The following is a 22,726-nucleotide window of genomic DNA, read 5'->3' on the forward strand; positions in this document are numbered from 1 at the left end:
TGAGATGATTAATAGGTCAGTATTTGAGTTTCAGTGTTGAACCAGTGAGCAGTATCAAAACTCCTTGGCACTGGAAAGATATTTGTTATTCGGTACAATTACATTCAAAATGGTAATTCTAGTCGTTATACTATAACCTTTTTTATTTTGAGATTGTATGTTTGTACATATTGGTATCCTGCTTTTATTGGAGGATCTGCCTCTACTGCCCAAGGAGGGCTTTCTACTAGATTTTGAAGCTTTGCTGTGAGGAATTGAAGTCAGCTACAGTAGCATTAATGATCTTATGATATTGGTTAATCACCATGCCACCCCATCTTCACAAAGTATCCAATAATTTTTGGGTGGCTCACCATTATCCCAGATACCATAGTTCCACTGCTCCACAGATCAGTACTGGGGGGGCATTGTAATTTTGAGCTCACACTTGACATTAGACATGTTAAAATAGCTTCATGTTTAACTGCTTCAGAAAGTGTTTTTATATTTACAATGCTTCTCTACAGGGAATATCAAAGATGTGTGTTTATGTGAACATATCTGAAACCAATTTCAACATAGTGTATTTTACTGGGTAGTGAAACGCTTCAATACATATGAGTTTTTGATGTTTTTTTTAGAGAATGTTTGATTACTGACAAGTTATTTCTTTAAAAAAAGTTCAATGCAGTTTGTGGCTTCATGTTGACTACTTTTCTTTGTGGTATTTAAGTGAAGACAAAAATAAAAATAACACAAAATCTGCCTGCTTGCTTTTGCTGCCTGTTCAGCACCATAGTCCTGGACAGCACCTCATAAATGAGAAGTCACGTTGCTCTTTAGCACAACAATACTAAATATAATAAATATACAGAAAAAAGTACAAATTACTACAAATATGTAACAAATAAGAGACAACCATTATGTGACAACTGTAGTGGAAAAATACTACAGTAATTGGGTTGCAGGGAGACAAGTACAAAGATAGCATATGGTTAAATAAAAGATATAAATATGCAAACATGCATGGACTATAGCTATAGAATATTAAAAAGGCAGCAGAAAGTGAAAATAAAACATATGCAAAAAGTGTTTCTGCATTAACACATATGTTTATACAGCATATAAGAATGTTCTTATTGGAACAATGGAGTGGCTTGATTACTGCTTCTATATAAGAGGATTACTTTAATATTGTAAGAAAGAAAACGATTCAGATAAAAATATTTGGAAAAAAATAAAAGCTTCATAATTTGTCTAATAGGCTTTGGGTAGAACTTTTCTTTACCTTGTGGGTTCTACAGTACTGACTGCAAAATGATAGTAACAGATTGACATGTTTTATTTATTTGTTCATTTCTATGTTTGTACTATTTTAACAATTACAAGACTAAATTGGTAAAAGTTGGCTTCAATTAATGAACACGAGTGACAAAAGAGACTAAACGAGACTAAACGTCAATTCATAAAAAATGCTCATAGGGTCGCTGTTTACCAGCAAAGTGAAATTAAATACTCCACTCCACCCTTCTCATTAAATATTCTACTTTCCCCTATTTATGCCGAGATCCGTAGCTGCACCATAACGCTGCGTTTACTGTATAAAACACTAAGGTTTAATATTCGGGACTTCTGAACATTACGATAATGGGACGACAGGTATTTACTTGTCGTACTTTGATTCTGTTGGCGTACATCTGCATTTTTTTCTTTAACATGGTTTATGGAGATTTAAGCTACACGGTTCCCGAGGAGACGAAGCGTCAGTCTGTGATTGGAAATGTTGCAAAGGATCTCGGACTCGACGTTAAACGGTTATCTTCCCGTAAGGCTCGGATAGAGACAGAAGACAGTACGAAACGATACTGCGACATTAATCTGAGCAGTGGGAATTTGGTCGTGGCGGAAATCATGGATCGAGAGGAGCTTTGTGGATCGAGAATCGTCTGCATTGTCAATTATGAGCTCGTGCTGGAAAACCCTCTTGAAGTGCATCGCGTGTCTCTACAAATTGAGGACGTAAATGACAACGCTCCACGGTTCCCTAATGATCGGATTACGTTTGAAATCAGAGAATCTGCGGACAAAGGAAAACGATTTCCCTTGGATGAGGCTCATGACTCGGATATAGGACAAAACACAGTTCAAGGATATACACTTCAAAGGAATGATAATTTCATTTTGTCAGTACATGAAACCGCTGAACGAGGAAAATACGCTGAATTAGTGTTGGAGAAAGAGCTGGATCGAGAAGAGCAAAACGAAATTAATTTAATACTCACAGCTACAGATGGAGGCAATCCACAGAGGTCTGGTACTGTACTTATCCACATCAGTGTGCTTGATGCTAACGATAATACTCCAGTTTTCAGTCAGCCTGTTTACAGAGTTACTCTCTCTGAAAACGCACCTTTAGGTTCAGGTGTAGTTACAGTGAGCGCCACAGATGCTGATGAAGGAGCGAATGGAGATGTCAGTTATGAGTTCAGTCGTATATCTGATAGAGCAGCAAAGCTATTTTCAATTGACAAGACAACTGGTGAGGTTAAGGTAAATGGGAACATTGATTATGAGAAGGAAACATCTTATGAAATGAGAGTACAGGCCAAAGATGGGTCTGGTTTAGCATCCTCTGCAAAAATTGTCATAGATGTGACTGATGTAAATGACAATGCACCTAAAATTGTTCTAAAATCTCTAAATGACCCTGTACCTGAGAATGCTGTTATAGGCACTGAAGTGGGTATTATTAATGTTCAAGATAAAGACTCAGGAGATAATCGAAAGATACGCTGCTCCATTCAGCAAAATGTTCCTTTCAAATTAAATCCATCTATCAAGAACTATTTTTCTTTAATAACTACAGATGCACTAGACAGAGAAAAGGAAGCAGACTATAACATAACCATCACTGCCACTGATGAAGGATCTCCACCATTATCCTCCTTCATAACTATACATTTATCAGTATCAGACATAAATGATAACCCACCTGTATTTGAAGAGCAGTTCTACAGTGCATATGTATCTGAAAATAACAAAGCAGGTACATCTATTTGTTCTGTTACTGCGAGAGATCCAGACTGGAGGCAGAACGGTACAGTGCTGTATTGTCTGGTGTCCAGTGAGGTCAATGGCATTCCAGTGTCCTCATTTTTATCTGTGAATGCAGACACAGGTGTGATCCATGCAGTGAGGTCATTTGATTATGAACAATTCAGAAGCTTCAAAGTCCAGGTTGTAGCCAGAGACAACGGATCTCCTCCACTCAGCAGCAACACAACTGTGAGTGTGTTCATATCAGATGAGAATGATAACTCTCCACAGATATTATACCCTGCTCCAGAAGGAAAGACTTTAATGACTGAGATGGTCCCTAAAGCTGCTCTGTCAGGCTCTCTGGTCTCCAAGGTGATCGCTGTGGATGCTGACTCTGGACAGAATGCATGGTTGTCCTACTACATTATAAAGTCTACTGATCCAGGACTCTTTACCATTGGTCTTCGCACTGGAGAGATCAGGGCACAGCGGGACATCACTGAATCTGACAACATGAAGCAGAACCTTGTTATTTCAGTGAAGGATAATGGGCAGCCTCCTCTCTCTACAACCTGTTCTGTGTATTTACTTATTTCTGACAACCTCGCTGAAGTTCCAGAACTTAAAGACATGACTTATGAGGAGAACAACTCCAATCTAACATCATATTTGATCATCGCACTTGTTTCAGTGTCCACCTTCTTTCTGACTTTCATTATTCTGATCCTGGCTGTGAGGTTTTGTCACAGAAGAAAGCCCAGACTGTTGTTTGATGGAGCAGTCGCCATTCCCAGTGCATATCTCCCTCCCAACTATGCAGAAGTTGATGGAACTGGAACACTTCGTAGTTCTTATAATTATGATGCGTATCTAACAACAGGCTCACGCACCAGTGACTTTAAGTTTGTCAGATCCTACAATGATAATACACTTCCTGCCAGTGGCACTCTCAAAATGTGCCAGGATGATCCCTATGTTTCAAGCATTATTAACACTGATTACGATGAGGTGAGAATATCTTCAATAAGTTGTAAATAAAATTAGTTTGTATTTATGTGTACACACATCGATGTGTTTAACAGTACAAGGAATTATTAAGGTAATGTTGCGAGTGCAATGGAGCACTTCAAGAGCAGAATACATTGTTAAAGATGTACAAATTTCACATTAAAAAGCAAATTGTAAGACATTTAAAAAACAAGCATTTAACCTCTTTAAGCTTGAATTATATTAAGTAGTGGTTTATATGTAGTATCTACTTGTTGGCTACTTAATGGTTATGTGAATAACATGATTTGTTTAATGATTTTTCTATTTTTTTATGGGATAGTTTATATGCTATACATGTTCTAATATATTGTTTTTTCACCTTCATGTTTTTTTTCTTTTTTTTCATAATATTATTTTTTTACTATTTCTCTTCACATCATAGTTAGGATGTTTTTCACTAACATTGTATTGAAAAAAAAAAACATTTCTTTAAATATGTCTGTCAAATAGGTGCTTTGAGATTTTGACATATGGCATTTCTGGTAATGGGAATAGACTAGCAAGTTTGCCTGGTCTAAATAATTTGCAGGATTCTTTTCTTTTCTGTGCAATATTTTCCTGATAAATGAGTTTATTATAACCAGCACATTTTAATAGCAAGCACTTTTTTAATAACTAGCACTTTTTTTATCAATACTGTAGATGCTCAAGTGGTGAAATGTTCATGTCAGTACGCATTATTCTGAATGTCAAATGTGTGGTGCAGGAAAAGTAAAAGTGTAGTTACTTTGGGTTAATGTTTGTTTAATTTGTGTTTTTGTTTTAATCTATAAAGATATCTGCCCTACTCCTTTAAAAAAGTGACAGCTGCTAGTGGAATATAATCAATGGCATAGTTTATAGCAGTCAGGGCTGGACTGGGACAAAAAATCGGCCCTGGCATTTTTGTTTAGACAGGCCCCTCATAATTAGCGGACCACAACCGACTTGCAATTCATGTATGTGGGGTTACAGAGAAGCATAATGTATCATCAACATATTAAATATAAGAAGTTTAGTGTAGCGCTGGGTAGTATACGTTCATGCGCTATACTTTTGTAGAAATATGCTGGGTGTTCAAATACCGTCACTCTTAACTCGCTGTTTCCAGCTGGGTGAAAGTAGGGAAATGTGGCTGATTATAATACTGTAATGGTTCTAATGGCTTAATTTTTTTATTAACATGTTTAGTTTTGTAAAGGAAACAATGTTAAAGTTGCTGGTGTATCTCTTTTTAAGGTCTTTTGTTTACATTCTTTAGCTGTTTTTTTTTGTGGCGCAAAGTAAACCAGTACTAATCAGGGGTGGGTTTCCCGAAAGCTTCGTAACGCTAAGAACTTCGTTAACTCGTACTTAAGATTGATCGTTAATTAAAGAGTGTTTCCCAAACCCGTGCGTAACTAAAGTACTACGTAAACTCGATCGCAGATTAACGAGTGCTCTCACCCAGTCGTTATTTTTAACGAGCTTCTTTAGGGGATCTCGACTTGCAGTTCAGCACCTTAAACACCAGGGACCGCCAATTTTGAGGAAGAAAAATGATAATTTCCGTGTTTGAAGCTATTATATTACATTACTATTAATTATAATCAATTATATTACTATATAATTATTAATATTATTATATTATATTATATTACTATTAATTATAATCAATTATATTACTATATCATTATTATTATATTATATCATTATTATATTATATTATATTATATTATATTATATTATATTATATTATATTATATTATATTATATTATATTATTTCCCGTGTCTGTGGGTGCTCCGGTTTCCACCCACAGTGCAAAGAAATTCAGGCTAATTAGATGTCGGATAAAAATTGCCCCTTAGGTGTGAGTGAATGTGTCTGTGTGTCTGTCTGTGTCTGTCTGCCCTGTGATGGATTGGCATCCTGTCCAGGGTGTATACTGCCCCCCCACCCCATGATATGCATTTTTGGTCATACCACCCAGCACTAATTTAGTGTCTATTATTAACTCCACCATTTTGGTCTGCTCTAGTTCAATTGATGTTTTATCCTTTTTATTGAAATCATCTCTAATATGTATTTCCTGAATTTCTCTGATATAACAGCTCACTTCTAATTCCTGCTTTAAACAGCTATAACATGTATTTGTATCAGGCTACAAACAGGGCTGCTATGAATTCATGCAACGCAACTATGTCTTAAAAGCATTTGACACTGTCTTACTCTTATTCAGGGTGGGCATATATTTTGCTAAAATTACTTTTATACTTTTTTTACACGTACTTTAGTCATGCTTAAATTGCTTTTTTTTGCTCATCATTTATCCGTTTTAAAATCTGTTATTTCACTTGTTTAAATGCTTATTAAAACATGCTGAACCACAGCATAGATGCTACAAATTCAAACTACGATGCAGCCTTTCAACACAGCTTTAACCTAAATATCTAAAATGCTGTGATGCAGCCTAAAATGTACACTTGCTGCTCATGCAACCCTTCTCAGTATTGACCGTTTGCTATTTTATCAGAAAAAGGGGGCATGACAATCAGATTTTGGGAAGTATGCAAATACCGATTAATATTGACACTTATCAATCGCCATTCCGGTTTCTGTCACAAGCCTGCTCTCCCTGTCTGCTGCTGCTGAGAACGCGGAGACTACAGCAGCGAACATGTCTGTGATTTTTACACATTTTGTAGCAGTTTTCCGGTCCAGCTTTCTGCCGCTTCTGTTTCTTCTTACTGTCTCTCCTCTAACATACGCGCTCAAAACTGAACGTAGTGGGAGTTCAGTGGACCACGCGGAGAGAGGCTGCTTTCGTCCTATATCCTGATTGGTTAGGTCCACTGTCTATATTGAAGATGGAAAATGATAAATACTAATTTGTGGTTTAGACATTCTTTTTGTACTGTGGATATTAAATAAAATGTTTCAGCAGACTCCATTGACCTTTTCTGATTTCTCCCTGTTCTTTGATCTATTTGTATATTTAACATATTTTTAGTTTTTAAGAAACTAATCAATAGTATTGTAATGGCATTTAATTTGACATCTAGTAACAGACTTGATCATTTTAAAGAGACATTACTGAATGTAAGATCTTGGTTGTTCAAATTTGTTTTGGTATTTGTGATTTACTGTGATTTATGTTTGTGTGCAATTTCTTAATTAATGTTGGGTTTCTTATCTACTATTTGTTTTAACATTAAGTTATAAATATGAGGTTATAATATATATATATTTTTATTCTTCTTTCCATGCACCTGTTCGTTCCATTCATTTTTGACGTTCGTCAAAAGGTAAGAAATTAAATTATTTCCCTTTGTTTGTTTGGTTTTGAAAAGTTTCTTTTCCTGCTTTTTAGTGATTATAAACCTTCAATGTTCTCTCATGTTACTGTTAACATACTAATTGCATCAACTTATTTACACTCTTATCTACTTATTCTACTTACAAGTCATTGCATCTCCAAAATAGCACCTTTACATTAAAAGGATAAAACCTTCATAACTTGTAATATAATCAGTGTTATTACAATTAATTTTGGATTATTAATAATGGTTTATTTACCTCGACCATCTCTGGTTTAATTTTGTCATATCTAGCAATACACTTCTAATATTCTTTGGTAGAAATATATATATTTATACATAATGTTTAGGTTTGTGAAATAAAATACTGATACATTTGATAGCTGAAACATGAATTTTATATTTGGGTGTGTTTGCAGCACCAAATAGAGACCCCACTGGTATAAAGCATTGATATTTCATTGATATTTCATTTGTGCAAAATTATCTAGATGTAGGGAGATTCACATTACATTCTTTTACTTTTATCCAAAGCGACTTACAAATGAAGAGTTACACAAGCAATAGAGGACAAAAAAAGTTCAAGGCAAAACATTTTGTCACTGCCCAAAGGACACCGAAAGGGTAATAATAGCAGGAAGGAGAGCAGGAAATAAGGTTAGAAATAGGTCATTTGTTAAATATGTTAGGACATTAACATCTTAGATCTTTAAAGAGCTAAGTATTTAGGAATATCATCTATAGATACATTGGGTTTGTCAAATTAAATTGGGTCAGTATGAATGATAATTGTTAATTGGTATTTCATCATTAAGTGGTAATGATGAGACATATATGTGTTGGATTTAAATATAATAATTAAGTTCCATTATTGTTTTTTTAAACCTTAAAGTGAGTTACGTTGATCAAAACCTGCATATTTACTTCACTACCTGATAAAGCATAAATTACCAAAAGACAACATTATTATATTTTGTATTGTTAAGATTACATGTAAGCTGAAGAGATCTCCCTTTGTTGACTTTCTTATTTTTTGTTTTGTATTACTCTGTAGCAAGTACTCATGTAATGCAGGTGTGCTTTTTTAAATGAATTGATCATAAACTTTTCACTTCTTTTTGCAACTATTATTACTAAACCTAGGAATTCTCAGTATGCAGACCCAGCCTCTGATTTTTTATTTTATTTTTTATGTTATAATCATACCTGGGTGCCTCTGCTCAAGTGACATATTTTTTGGTTACAAGAATCATAGTAAATGACCAAATCAGACATAATTAAACAGAATTCATCCAAAAATATTTAGGCACAGGAAATTGGTTTGATAAAACAATTGATAAAACAATTAAACACATCATATTTAATTTGCCTCAACATTTTCACATTTTATGTTTTTTTGTAAGTTATTATGTTTTAAAATCTGCATATGGGTGGTTGACATATTTGGCTGAAAAAATGTTTTTTTTAAAAAAATCTCAAAATTCAGTCATGGAAATCACTGGGTTATATTCTACCAACTCTTATCTTTCCAAATCTATATATGGTCTTGTACATTTTTTATTGAAATTTATATTTATTCACTAGTTTATGGTCTGAGTGACTAAATTTGTCATATGGTGTGACATAAATGTTATTGTATATAACATAAAAATCGGTTTGAATTAATAATTTATCAATTTATCTTTATCATTACTATATAAAAGTATAGCATTGTTCACGTTCAAAATATGTTAGCTTTTGCATTCTTTTTCAATGTCTACACACATAGGAAGATGTTTATTCAAATTCTTTAGATATACTTTATATTATTTTGGGAATACCTTGTTATAAATGTACCAAATTTTGTGTAACCTTTGCTGGCACTATTCCTCATATGTCACATTGATGAGTTTATCATAAACAACCAAAATCCTTTTTTTTTTTTTTTATTCTGAATGTCACACCATATGACAAAGGTGTCATGTCATGCATCTAGGAAACAAACAAACTTTGTTTGGCAAGTGACTGAAATAATTTTTACTTACAGCAGAATCACAAAATACTCAACGTAGTGACAAATGTTTATAAGACATTAACTAATCCACTTACTGTGTTCATTAGATGTTGCACTTTTTATTTTAATCTGTCAAATGTTAGCAACAGGAATTCTAATAATCTTTAGTAAATCATTGAACCGTTTTTACATTTAATGCATCATTTCTTTTTAAAATGAGAATGAGCAAAAAAAATGATTATTTAGAAAGCTGTTGATGTATTGTTAAAAAACAGTGTGCCAATAATATATCTTAACACAGTTGGATTCTGATTAAAATGACACACAGAAGAACAATGTGTTTATAATATATGTATTTCCTAGTTTTGTTACACTAAGCAATGTACCTTTATGCTAACATCATAAAACCATACTAACTACAATATGACAACATAGTTTTAGAGGTTATGTTGACTGAAAAGTAATTTAATTTGGGCATTTTGGTGTAAAATGTGTCACACCATATGACAGTGCAAAATGGAACTGCAGCAGGAGTGCTAAATATATTTGATTTTTCTGGAAAAATAAAGAGTGAAAACACACCCTGTAACTGTCAGTGTCCTTCTGAATTGTTATTATTTCTCCTGAAAGAAGGAGGACCCCCTCTCCTGAAAGGTCTCCACACAATTGCATAAAAATGAGTATTGGATTATATCATATGACAGTTATTTTGGTGACAAAATGTTTTAGTCAATGGTCTCTTCAAAATATTATGCCTGAACTTTTAGCCAAGCAGACTCACAAGTAGACATTTAGTTTATTAATATATGATTGATTAAACAAAAAATAAATTCATTTGCTTGTTTTTATTCAACTTTGTGAAATGTGATTGGGACAGTCATGCCATATGAGCTTTTTCTGGTTTAATTGAAAATTGTGAAAAAAATAAATGTTAATCTCATGAATGTTATGTAAATTCATATAAAAGAGCACTTTCTGAACAATATCATCAATGTTTTTGACATATTTTTCTATAATTTATCTATATTTGACACACTGGACCAAAAAAAGGCCAAGTCATGTCAACCGGCATATGTAGATAAATCCTCTGTAGGGAATATAATACCTTAAATCTGACATGGGGTGCTAATTATATTTACATATAATTCTATTTCAAATGAATCTCATTTGCTACCACTTTAAAAAGGGTTTATAAATGGATTATAAATGACCAGTTACTTGAAAAGTACATTGTATATTTTCCCGCACGTTTTATGTTTTTTCCTGCACCTTGCACACCTGCTTAAGCAAGTCAGTTCTTTAACAAAACGCTCTTATTTTGGAGTGGGTGCATGTAGCCAAAAAAAAGAACAAAAAGTAAATTAGACACAAAATTGATTTGGATAAGAATATATTTGGGAGGCGTTAATTATTTGTGCTTCATGGGATATTACTACATTACGAGATTCTTATTTTAGCCCAAATTCTTTGTCCTCTTAAAGCTGCATTTTCAGTGTTTTAACTCTTAGTGCCGCTGTTGGTTTAGAATTACATGAAGTGCATGGTGCGATGTTTTAGAAAGATGCTGCTTACCGCCGTCTACAAATAGAATCTTCCCTTGTTTAACGTACAGCAGGAGGGTTTTTTTTAACCAGCTGGATTCCACAAAACATTTTGCCTGTAAGATTTCGGATTTTTAAGATGGCTAGTTGGAATTCGTGGTATAGGGATACTCGTCGAAAGATCTCTACTCAACTAAAATGGCAGACACTGTGTTTCTTTTTTTGTGTCTACGGGATGGAGGTCGTCGATTGTCATGCACGGCACTTAATCCCAGAAGAGATGCAAGAAGGCTCCTTTGTGGGAAACATCGCCAAAGATTTGGGAATTGACATAAGTAGACTGGTTTCAGGAAAAGCTCGCGTTGTAACAAAGGGAGGTCGCCAATATGTCGAACTGATCAGAGACAAAGGCACTCTGGTAGTGAAGGAGAGGTTAGACCGAGAGGAGCTCTGCAAGCAAACAACGCCCTGCAGCTTCAGTTTTGATCTGATTATTGAAAACCCAATTGAGCTCCATCGTGTAATAGTTGAAGTTCAAGATATAAATGATAATGCGCCAGCATTCCCTAAAAGTTCTGTCAGTTTGGAAATCAGCGAAAATACAATATCAGGGACACGCTTTCCATTGGACAGCGCTGTAGATTTGGACGTTGGAATAAATGGCATACAACGCTATGAGCTTTCTCCAAATGATAACTTCAAATTAGAAATAAATAGTCAGGTTGACGGAAGCAAACAGGTAGAACTCATTTTGCAGCGTGAACTGGATCGGGAAGAACGTGATGAGCTTCAGCTACTTGTCACTGCATCCGATGGAGGATCACCAAAAAAATCTGGCACAGTTCAAATCCATGTTACTGTGCTGGATATTAATGATAATGCTCCGGTATGTAAGCAGTCCGAATATAAAGTTGATGTTTTCGAAACGTCTGCAATCTTAACAACTGTAAACGCTGTTGACGCTGATGATGGAATAAATGGACAAATAATATACTCCATTGCTCAAGCTAGCAAAGAGGCTAGGGATCTATTTGCAATAAATCAAGAAACAGGAGATTTAAAAACGCTGAGAACTTTAGATTATGAGAATGAAAGAAGCTATGTCATAAATATAAAAGTAAAAGACAAAGGTGGTCTTGCAAATACCTGCAAAGTAGTAATTGACGTTGTTGATGAAAACGATAACTTTCCCACCATACAGCTTATGTCATTTTCTAACACCATTGCTGAGAATTCTCCATTGGGAAGTACAGTAGCTGTCATTGATGTAGAGGACGCAGACTCTGGCAAAAATGGAGTCGTGCAGTGCAAAATAAATGATAATCTACCGTTTAAAATAGAATCAACATTTTCGGATTACTATGCTTTAATTACTGACGATCTTCTTGATCGAGAAAATATAGCTGAATACAACATAACTATTTTGGTGATCGATCAAGGAATCCCTGCTTTACACAGTAACAAAACATTGACTGTTAAGATTTCTGATGTAAACGACAACCCACCCGTTTTCATGGCTGAAAAGTATAAAACATTTATTACTGAAAATAACTCACCAGGCGTGGCTGTACTAACAGTTAAAGCCAGTGATGCTGACTGGGGTCCGAATTCTCGAGTGTCATATTTTTTAGACGATAGTAATGTAATGGGCAACTCAGTGAGTTTGTTTGTATCCATTAATTCAGATAGCGGACAGGTACATGCTGTGAGGTCGTTTGATTATGAGCAAATGAAGAGCTTTACTTTTAACGTGACTGCGCGAGACGGTGGATCTCCTCCATTAAGTTCGGAAGTTGTGGTAACCATCATGGTTCAAGATCAGAACGACAACGCTCCTCAGGTTCTGTATCCAGTACAGACTGGTGGCTCTCTGGTGACTGAGATTGTCCCTCGTTCAGCAGATGTTGGCTATCTTGTGACTAAAGTTGTGGCTGTTGATGTGGACTCTGGACAGAACGCCTGGCTCTCCTACAAACTACAAAAAGCTACAGACAGGGCGCTGTTTGAAGTTGGCTCACAGAATGGAGAGATACGGACTGTGCGCCAGGTCACTGATAAAGATGCTGTAAAACAGAAGCTCACTGTTGTTGTGGAGGATAACGGACAGCCATCTCGTTCAGCTGTAGTAAATATTAATGTAGCTGTAGCGGACAGTTTTCCTGAAGTGCTGTCAGAATTCACAGACTTTACACATGGCAAGGAATACAACGATAACCTGACGTTTTATTTAGTTTTAGCACTGGCAACTGTTTCTTTCCTGTTCATTACGTGTGTAGTTGTTATAATATCGGTCAAGATCTATAAGTGGAAACAATCTCGCATTTTCTATCAGTCCAATCTCCCAGTTATCCCATACTATCCACCCGGTTACACAGACACTGGAGTTACTGGAACTCTGACGCACATCAACAACTATGACATTTGTATGACTACTAACTCGAGAAAAAGTGATTGTAAATATTCTACACTTGGTGCACAGAGTGTATTAGTGTTCGACCAAAGTTTTACAGAGACTCTAGAGCGTGCCATGACGGAAAAAGAACTTCTTGAAGATCCTGGATCTCCAGATACGGTAGGACGTTGATTTGTTTGTTGTTTTAATTTGCAAACTCATTCCATTCTTTACGTTATGTTCAGGTACTTCTTTCTTTTTCTTGTCCAAAATAAGTCCCTGACTGAGCATTCCTGAAGCTTCGTCACTGACACATAGAACTTAGTATGAGTTAATTTGTATTCCGTTTAACTTGTCAGTAAATTATATCTATGTATGTATGTATATATACAGTATATATGTGATAATTATATACCTTGGTTGCGTTTAACGTACGCCGACAGAGGCTAGCATTGAACAGGTGGTACAATGCGTCCTTAAACTAACGCCTGAAGTACGACCGTTTCCCTAAACCGTCGTGCTGTGTTGTTACCCCGGCAGTCTGAACTATGTTGATTTAAACTACAAAAAAATATAGAAGTTGTCACCAAAATCAGGTTATTAATATATTATTCAGGCTATTCGTAATACATTCACCACCAGCTGCTACAGTAATATTAATAGAATTAACAACTGAATGAATTAATCTTAAAAACTATTACAAATAAGTATATTATTAGGCAACGTTTCTAATAAAAAAATACATATTAGCAATTTCAGTGCATTTATTGACGCCATCTAAAACATTGAGTTAAAAAAAATCTATTACAGTCCTGATGCAGGTGATTAGCGAATTTTAGTGGTTCAATGCTATAAACGTGTAAAAGAAGCCGTATAAAGACGGGCTGTATTGTGTACACAGACATGGCTTCAAAACTCTTCAAAAAATCCTTATGGCACGCAACAGTATTAGACGTTATCCTAACGTATAATGTTTGTCATATGACCTCATGACCAATATTCAACCTGAAATTAATGTCTATTGACGTTGGTGGCCAGAAAGGCTCAGCTGAATCACGGTGGTTGCGGACGTTAGGTGGGCAGTTTTGAGAAACATTTGAGTAGCTTAATAATAGTTCGCACTATGTGAGTTACTAAAGTGGTTAGCTCCATAGTGGGAAACAGCTGCATCGCCACTGCATCTTTCAGAGTATGTAAGTTGCTATGGTACTTAGTAACTATATGATTTAGGGAAACACACTCCTGTTGGTTAGAGACAGAGTCGCATACATCTTCCCACCATTCCCTCTTTCGTCTCAATTCGGCGCTGTTCTCCTTTCTAGTGCTGAAATGTGTAACTCGAGAAAAAAGTGATTAAATAAAGTGTATTAGTAGTGGACCAACGCCTCAGGGAGACTCTACAGCGTGAAATTAAGAAAATAAACTCCTTGAAGACCCAGATTATCCAGATATAGTAGGACATTGATTTGTTTAGGGTTTTGGTTTGCAGACTCATTCCATTCTTCGTGCTATGCTTAGGTATTTCTTTCTTTCTCATGAACAAAATTAGTAATTCCTAACTCTTAATTAGGAGTGCATTTTATAACAGTGTTCACTGAATCATTGGTGAATGATTCTCAACGATGTTTAGGGTTGTTGTCTTGTTGAAGTATCCAAACCCTGCACAACTTTACCGTTGCCACTGATTCTGTAACATTTATCTCAAGAATTTGTAGCTATGGACTGAAATCCATGCAACCCTCAACTTTAACAATAATTTCAGTACCTGCACTGTCCACACAGCCCCACAGCATGATGGAACCAAATTTTACTGTGGGTAGCAAGTGTTTGTTTCGGAATGCTGTGTTTTTTCTGCCATGCATACCGCCCTCCAAATAACTCCATTTTAGTTTTATCTGTACATAGCACCTTATTTCGAAATGAAACTGCCTTATCCAAATGTGCTTTAGCGTACCACAAGCGACTCTGTTTGTGGCATGTGTGCATATTTTTTTTGCATTACTCTTACAGTGAAAACAGACAGCTGAAATATCTGACATAGTTTTTGTATTTTTCCCATAAACTATTATGTTGAATTGTTTTTTTTTTCAGTCATTTGAGAGTAGTTTTAAGGCTCTCATGTTGCCACTTTTCAGAGAAAATGTAAAGAAGAGAAAAACTTGCAATTTGCCACCATAACCCTCACTCTATATTGGATTCACCTGTGAATGTAGGTCAAGGATCAATGAGCTTACAAAAAAAAATTGTTTAAATAATTAGTGGTAAAATTATTCAAATCAATAAAAGGGCAAAGGTGCCTAAATTTCTGGGTCTGCCTATATTTTAAGAATTATTGCACACTCTCTGTAAATCCTAAAAACTAAATATCACTGTATTGGTCTAGTATATGATATATTTAACTGAAACTGCTTATCCCAACAACCAATGATTTATAAATAAAAATCATGAAAATGATCAGGGGTGCCCAAACTTTTTTTATACCACTTTATCAGAGCTGCAGACTACAACCCGCCCCCCTGAATACTGTGTACTGAAGACACTGACTTCTTCTCTTGTAGATGTGCATTTCAGCATTTATACTCTAAGTGCCGCTATTGGACTACAATCAAATAACAAAGGAGAACATCTTTAGTCCCTCCTCTTTTTTTTTTTTACTGTTTTAGGACGTATCCGTTTGTCATTTAACACTCTACCTCTACCTTCAACACTCTAGAATTATCTGTTGTCATTTTTATTTATTTTAAATCACCTTTTGCATATTTCGTAAACCAACCGTTTGAGACGGGATATTTTAAATTGATATGGATTATTTACTCCCGTGTTTTATATCTTGTCTTCGTCGGACTACTACAACACAGAAAAAATGGAAGATCGTGTTTTTTATATTAATTATTTACGGATTAGACGTCGTCTTTTGCCAAGCGCAGTATTCAATACCGGAGGAGATGCCCGAAGGCTCATTCATAGGAAACGTCGCCAAAGATTTGGGAATTGATATAAATAGACTGATTTCAGGTAAAGCTCGCGTTGTGACAAAGGGCGGTCGCCAGTATGTCGCGCTAAACAGAGACAAAGGCAATCTGGTAGTAAAGGAGAGGATAGACCGAGAGGAGCTCTGCAAGCAAACAACGCCCTGCAGCTTCAGTTTTGATCTGATAATTGAAAATCCAATTCAGCTCCATCGTGTGATAGTCGAGGTTCAAGACATTAATGATAATGCACCAAAATTTCCTACAGTTTCTGTCAATTTAAAGATAATTGAAAACACACCATCTGGGACACGCTTTCCTTTAGACAGCGCTGTAGACATGGACGTAGGTGCAAATGGAATTCAAAATTATGCTTTGAATCCTGCTAATCCTTTTAAGTTGGAAATACATAACCACGCTGACGGCAATAAACGCGTGGAAATCGTTTTGCAGCAAGATTTGGATCGAGAAGAACGCCATGAGTTAAAATTAATACTTGCTGCCTTAGACGGAGGATCTCCTAAAAAATCTGGTACTGTTCATATTAATATTTCTGTGTTAGATGTTAATGATAATGCTCCGATCTGCAACCAGACTTTATATAAAGTACAAGTGAAAGAAAATGCTCTCATCGGGACACATTTAACTACAGTAAACGCTGTTGATGCGGACGGGGGAGTGAATGGCCAGGTCTCTTATTCAATTGGACAGGCTAATGAAGCAGCAAGGAAGGGTTTTGAGGTCAATTCTGGAACAGGTGAAATTACATTATTACAAACATTAGACTTCGAAAAAGAAAGTAGCTATCTTTTATATATCACAGCAATGGATATAGGTAGTCTTTCTGATACGTGCAAAGTTATGATTGACGTTGTTGATGAAAACGATAATTCTCCCACCATACAGCTTATGTCATTTTCCCACACCATTGCGGAGGATTCTCCATTGGGAAACACAGTAGCTGTTATTAATGTAGAGGACGCAGATTTTGGTAAAAACGGTGACGTGCAGTGCAAAATAAACGATAATATACCGTTTAAAATAGAATTAACAGTTTCTGATTACTTTGCATTAATTACCGATGATCTTCTTGATCGAGAAAATATAGCTGAATATAACATAACTATTTTGGTGAGCGACCAAGGAATCCCTGCTTTACACAGTAACAAAACATTGACTGTTAAGATTTCTGATGTAAACGACAACCCACCCGTTTTTATGGCTGAAAAGTATAAAACATTTATTAATGAAAATAACTCACCAGGCGTCGCTGTGCTAACAGTTAAAGCCAGTGATGCTGACTGGGGTCCCAATGCTCGAATGTCATATTTTTTAGATGATAGTGATGTAATGGGCAACTCAGTGAGTTCGTTTATATCCATCAATTCAGATAACGGAGTGATTCATGCTATCAGGTCGTTTGATTATGAGCAAATGAAGAGCTTTACTTTTAACGTGACTGCACGAGACGGTGGATCTCCTCCACTAAGTTCGCAAGTTGTGGTAAACATCATGGTTCAAGATCAGAACGACAACGCTCCTCAGGTTCTGTATCCAGTACAGACTGGTGGCTCTCTGGTGACTGAGATTGTCCCTCGTTCAGCAGATGTTGGCTATCTCGTGACTAAAGTGGTGGCTGTTGATGTGGACTCTGGACAGAACGCCTGGCTCTCCTACAAACTACAGAAAGCTACAGACAGGGCGTTGTTTGAAGTGGGCCCACAGAATGGAGAGATACGGACTGTGCGCCAGGTCACTGATAAAGATGCTGTGAAACAGAAGCTCATTGTTGTTGTGGAGGATAACGGACTGCCATCTAGGTCTGCGGTAGTTAATATTAATGTGGCTGTGGCAGACAGTTTCCCAGAGGTGTTGTCAGAATTTACAGACTTTACACACGGCAACGATAACCTGACGTTTTATTTAGTTTTAGCACTGGCAGCTGTTTCTTTCCTCTTCATTACATGTGTTGTTGTTATAATATCAGTGAAGATCTACAGGTGGAGACAGTCTCGCGTTTTATATCAGTCCAATCTTCCAGTTATTCCGTACTATCCACCCGGTTACACAGACATTGGAGTTACTGGAACTCTGCCGCACATGTATAATTATGATGTTTGCATGACGACTAATTCGAGGATGAGTGACTGTAAATATTCTACACTTGGTGGGAAGAGTGTTTTAGTGGTGGATCCTAGTTTCACAGAGACTATGCAGCGTGCCATGAAGGAAAACCAGTTGTTTCAAGATGATTCATCGGAATTGGTAAGACCTCTTTTCATTTGCACATATTCATTTGTTTTATTTCAGCTGTGTGTGAAACTATTTGTGGTGGGGGGAAACAAGGAAATACATTCTCTAGTTGTTACTGGAGCTTCATATTATTTTATTCCATGTCAATATATATATTTATTATCTATACATATAATATGTCATGCATTAGATTAATTTATATGTTGTTAATATATATATATATATATATATATATATATATATATATATATATATATATATATATATATATATATATATATATAGAGAGAGAGAGAGAGAGAGAGAGAGAGAGAGAGAGCATGTCATTGCACTTATTCTACTCTGAGGGCCGCTGTTGATCAATGAATAGTGATTGTTTGTAGGTTGGTCTCATGACGTGGGTCGCATTGGAGAGGTCTGTGGAGAACCCTACAGACATTGCGTGCGGTAGATAGATAAAAAACACGTAATTTTTTGGACGTTTTAAAAGCGTTTATATTTTATTTCTGCGTTGATCTTTTGGCCGATTGGGTCGTAGACATGGCCATGAAAGGCGATATTCGACGTCTTTCAACCCTCCACTTCGGCACACAGGCTTTTTTTTATCGAGTGTGCCGGTGGAAAGTTCTCCTGGTCGTAACTGTTTGTGCTTTGTCTAACATCAATGCTCAGATTCGTTATTCTGTTCCAGAAGAAATGAGAAAAGGATCGCTGATCGGAAATATTGCAAATGATCTCGGTCTGGATGTTAAAAGAATGCGCGATGGCCGAGCTCGCATCGTTTCGGGAGAGAGTGCTGAGTACGCGGAGCTGAAGACAGACAAAGGGACAATGGTTGTAAATGAGAGGATAGATCGAGAGGAGCTTTGCGCTGAAATTATTCCTTGCAGCTTCACTCTGGAAATAATAATTGACAACCCTATGGAGCTACATCATGTAACGGTAGAAATATTGGATGTTAACGATCACTCTCCAACATTCCCTAAGGACGAAATATATCTCGAAATAAGCGAATCGGCCACCTCAGGGTCTCGTTTCTTACTCGGCAGTGCAGATGATCCTGATGTTGGTGTTAATGCGCTTCAAAATTATATTCTTTCACCAAATGAAAACTTTATTCTAAAGCAGCTTTCACGACCTGACGGTGTTAAATATGCTGAAATGGTGCTTCAGAAGCCTTTAGATAGAGAGCAAAACCCTCGTCTTTCTCTCACTCTTACAGCAGTTGATGGAGGATCCCCTCAAAGGTCTGGTAATGTGAGAATAGATGTTACAGTGTTGGATGGCAATGATAACGCACCAATATTTAACCAGTCCGTTTACAGAGTCACCATTGAAGAAAATGCAAATAAAGGAGCATATATTACAACAGTTAATGCAAGTGATGCAGATAGTGGATCAAATGGCCTTGTAAAATACAGCTTTGCAAATTTAAAAGGTAACGTCGCAGATATTTTCAAAATAGATGAAATTAGTGGTGTAATAACGCTGTCTGGCGTCCTTGATTATGAAAAAGCAAAGAAATACGAAATAGGGATAGAGGCTAAAGATCAAGGTGGTTTAGGGGGCTCTGCAAAAGTTATAGTTGATTTAATGGATGTTAATGATAACTCACCAACTGTTACAGTAATGTCATTTTCAAGTCCAGTAGCGGAGGATGCTGCTCTAGGTACAACTATAGCAATCCTGAATGTAAAAGATCTGGATGCCGGAGACAATGGTCTAATTAGCTGCACAATTTATCCACCTACACCATTCAAGTTACAGTCATCATTACGAAACTATTACGCCATTGTAACTGATGCTTTTCTTGATCGTGAACATGTTCCAGAATACAATATTACGATAACAGCGATGGATTCAGGGTCTCCATCACTATCAAGTAAGACATTTTTGAACCTTAAAGTGTCTGACGTTAATGATAATTCTCCTAAATTTCAAAAGTCTGTTTATACGGCTTGTGCCATTGAGAATAACTCACCTGGTTTATCCCTGTTTACGCTAAGCGCTCATGACTCTGATTCAAACCAGAATGCGCGTGTTTCATATTTTCTTGACGAAACTACAGTAGCTGGCTCCCATGTGTCTTCTTACATTTCTATAAATGCTGATAGTGGAGTGGTCTATGCGGTACGATCTTTCGATTATGAGCAAATGAAAAATATTAGGATTAGTGTAAAAGCCCAGGATGGAGGTTCTCCCCCTCTCAGCACAAACGTGACTTTAGATATTGTTATCCAAGATGAGAACGACAATGCTCCTCAGGTACTGTATCCAGTACAGACGGGTGGCTCTCTAGTGGCTGAGATTGTACCTCGTTCAGCAGATGTTGGCTATCTCGTGACTAAAGTTGTGGCTGTTGATGTGGACTCTGGACAGAACGCCTGGCTCTCCTACAAACTACAGAAAGCTACAGACAGGGCGTTGTTTGAAGTGGGCCCACAGAACGGAGAGATACGGACTGTGCGACAGGTCACTGATAAAGATGCTGTGAAACAGAAGCTCACTGTTGTTGTGGAGGATAACGGACAGCCATCTCGTTCAGCTGTAGTAAATATTAATGTAGCTGTAGCTGACAGTTTCCCTGAAGTGTTGTCAGAATTTACAGACTTTACACATGGCAAGGAATACAACGATAACCTGACGTTTTATTTAGTTTTAGCGCTGGCTGCTGTTTCTTTCCTCTTCATTACCTGTGTAGTAGTTATAATCTCAGTGAAGATCTACAGGTGGAGACAGTCTCGCAATTTCTATCAGTCTAATCTTCCAGTTATCCCGTGCTATCCACCCGGTTATACAGACACTGGAGTTACTGGAACTCTGCCACACGTGTATAACTATGATGCTTACATGACATCTGAGTCGAGGAAGAGTAATTGTAAATATTCTACACTTGGTGGACAGAGTGTTCTACTGGTGGACCCCAGTTTCAAAGAGACTCTGCAACGTGCGATGAAGGAAAAAAACTTTCTGGACGATGTCGGTTCTTCAGAACTGGTAAGAACTTGCTAAATATTGCTAAACTGTTATCGTTGCTAATGTAGTAGCAGCAGCAACAACAACATAATCAGTATAATAAACAACAACTACAACTACTACTACTAATAATAAGAAGAATAATAAGAATAAGAAGAAGCAGAATTATTATTATTATTAATATTATTATTATTATTGTTGTTGTTGTTGTTGTTGTTGTTGTAAAGCAATTAAATGTAAGGGTCTCCCTAGTGGTTTCAGCACCTTGTCGTGGACAGCGACAGACAATGGCTTGTCTGATCAAACTTCTAATTAGAGTGAGCTTTTTAAAATGATCCTTGGTTGAATTGTATTCAACCAGTCTGCCCAGTGTTTTTAATTGTATTATATTTTTCTGTTGTTCTTTGTTTCTCTCTGAAGTTGCTTTTTAATCTTGGTCTCTAAGTGCCGCTGTTGATCCTTATAAAACGTTCGCGTTATGGCATACCTGTGAGCTGCAGACTCATTAACAAGGGGAGTGGCCGCGACTGACGAGAAAGCGGCAGTCAGCTTCATTGACGTTTGTGATTGCTTATAATTTTCTGTAATTTCCAAGAAATAGTTAAAACAGTGCACCCGGATCCGTGGACTGTCGGTTGTTTTTGATGAAATTATATCTGTAACAATGGGCTTTGAATCAACGAGGGAATTATGTGAATCCAGGAGAGCAATATGGCTGTTATGTCCTTGTTTGAGCTGGCAAGTACTTCTCTGTTTCTTTGCTTGTGCTGTCCCGTTTGCAGGCGGTCAAATTCGCTATTCTATTTCAGAGAAGCAGAGGAAAGGATTACCGAGATTACTCATGACAAGGAAAACAACAACAATCTGACGTTTTAATTATTTTTAGCATCTAAACAGTCATTTAGTTATCCCATACTATCCAGCTGGTTACACAGACACAAAGTTACTGGAACTCGAATGACATTTACTGGAACTCGACGAAGAGCAACTGTAAATATTATTGGTGGGCAGAGTGTTTTAGTGGTGGATCCTAGTTTTGCAGAGACTATGCAGCGTGCCATGAAGGAAAATATTTGATTGAAGATAAATATTCTCTAGAGCTGGTAAGACTTGATGTTTTAAATGTGAATATATGTTTTGTGTGTCTTCATGTTATGCTACAAGCGAAGGTGCAGCGCACAGACAACAACGACTTTTGGGTAATAGCCATAATAGCGACATTTACTACTTACACGCCACAGAAGCTAAGTCTCAGCT

The 22,726-nt window shown here is 36.6% G+C and overlaps 3 protein-coding genes across 11 annotated transcripts in view; all 3 read left to right on the top strand.

Annotated features, from left to right (window-relative positions):
- Nucleotides 1–4,223, top strand: part of LOC125784845 (protocadherin gamma-A10-like) — a 28,551-nt gene extending 24,328 nt beyond the window's left edge. For 5 of the 7 annotated variants that reach the window (XM_049468710.1, XM_049468715.1, XM_049468714.1 and 2 more), the window contains one exon: nucleotides 3,391–4,223. In XM_049468710.1, the coding sequence (XP_049324667.1) occupies nucleotides 3,391–4,056 (666 nt within the window). In that variant the 3' untranslated portion in view covers nucleotides 4,057–4,223. Of the gene's footprint in view, nucleotides 1–3,176 lie in introns of all 7 variants that reach the window. The other 2 variants (XM_049468712.1, XM_049468711.1) reach the window with 2 other exon arrangements.
- Nucleotides 4,224–10,821: 6,598 nt separating this feature from the next.
- LOC125784851 (protocadherin beta-16-like) lies at nucleotides 10,822–14,922 on the top strand. The gene has a single exon (XM_049468774.1). The coding sequence runs from the start codon at nucleotides 11,019–11,021 to the stop codon at nucleotides 13,461–13,463; it is 2,445 nt and encodes an 814-aa protein (XP_049324731.1). The 5' UTR covers nucleotides 10,822–11,018; the 3' UTR covers nucleotides 13,464–14,922.
- An 817-nt stretch (nucleotides 14,923–15,739) lies between these two features.
- On the top strand, nucleotides 15,740–21,574 carry LOC125784849 (protocadherin beta-16-like). 3 transcript variants are annotated; one of them, XM_049468770.1, is made up of 2 exons: nucleotides 15,740–18,505; nucleotides 21,398–21,574. In XM_049468770.1, exons 1-2 carry the CDS (start codon nucleotides 16,073–16,075, stop codon nucleotides 21,503–21,505), a joined length of 2,541 nt encoding a protein of 846 aa, XP_049324727.1. In that variant the 5' UTR covers nucleotides 15,740–16,072; the 3' UTR covers nucleotides 21,506–21,574. The 3 variants fall into 3 exon arrangements, with proteins under 3 accessions (XP_049324727.1, XP_049324729.1, XP_049324728.1); XM_049468772.1 differs by having other exon boundaries at nucleotides 15,740–17,992; nucleotides 20,966–21,574; XM_049468771.1 differs by lacking the exon at nucleotides 15,740–18,505 and having other exon boundaries at nucleotides 18,770–21,572.
- The last annotated feature ends 1,152 nt before the right edge of the window (nucleotides 21,575–22,726 follow it).

This window comes from Astyanax mexicanus, chromosome 20 (genome assembly GCF_023375975.1).
Source record: "Astyanax mexicanus isolate ESR-SI-001 chromosome 20, AstMex3_surface, whole genome shotgun sequence".
Lineage (NCBI taxonomy): Eukaryota > Metazoa > Chordata > Actinopteri > Characiformes > Acestrorhamphidae > Astyanax > Astyanax mexicanus.

What these genes read in the sequence shown, in the direction of transcription:
- LOC125784851 (XM_049468774.1), top strand. Translation starts at nt 11,019, where the DNA reads ATGGCTAGTTGGAATTCGTGGTATAGGGATACTCGTCGAAAGATCTCT.
- LOC125784849 (XM_049468770.1), top strand. Translation starts at nt 16,073, where the DNA reads ATGGATTATTTACTCCCGTGTTTTATATCTTGTCTTCGTCGGACTACT. An exon ending in AAGATGATTCATCGGAATTG is followed by an intron (nt 18,506 to 21,397) that starts GTAAGACCTCTT and finishes CTTGGTGGACAG; the next exon opens with AGTGTTCTACTGGTGGACCC.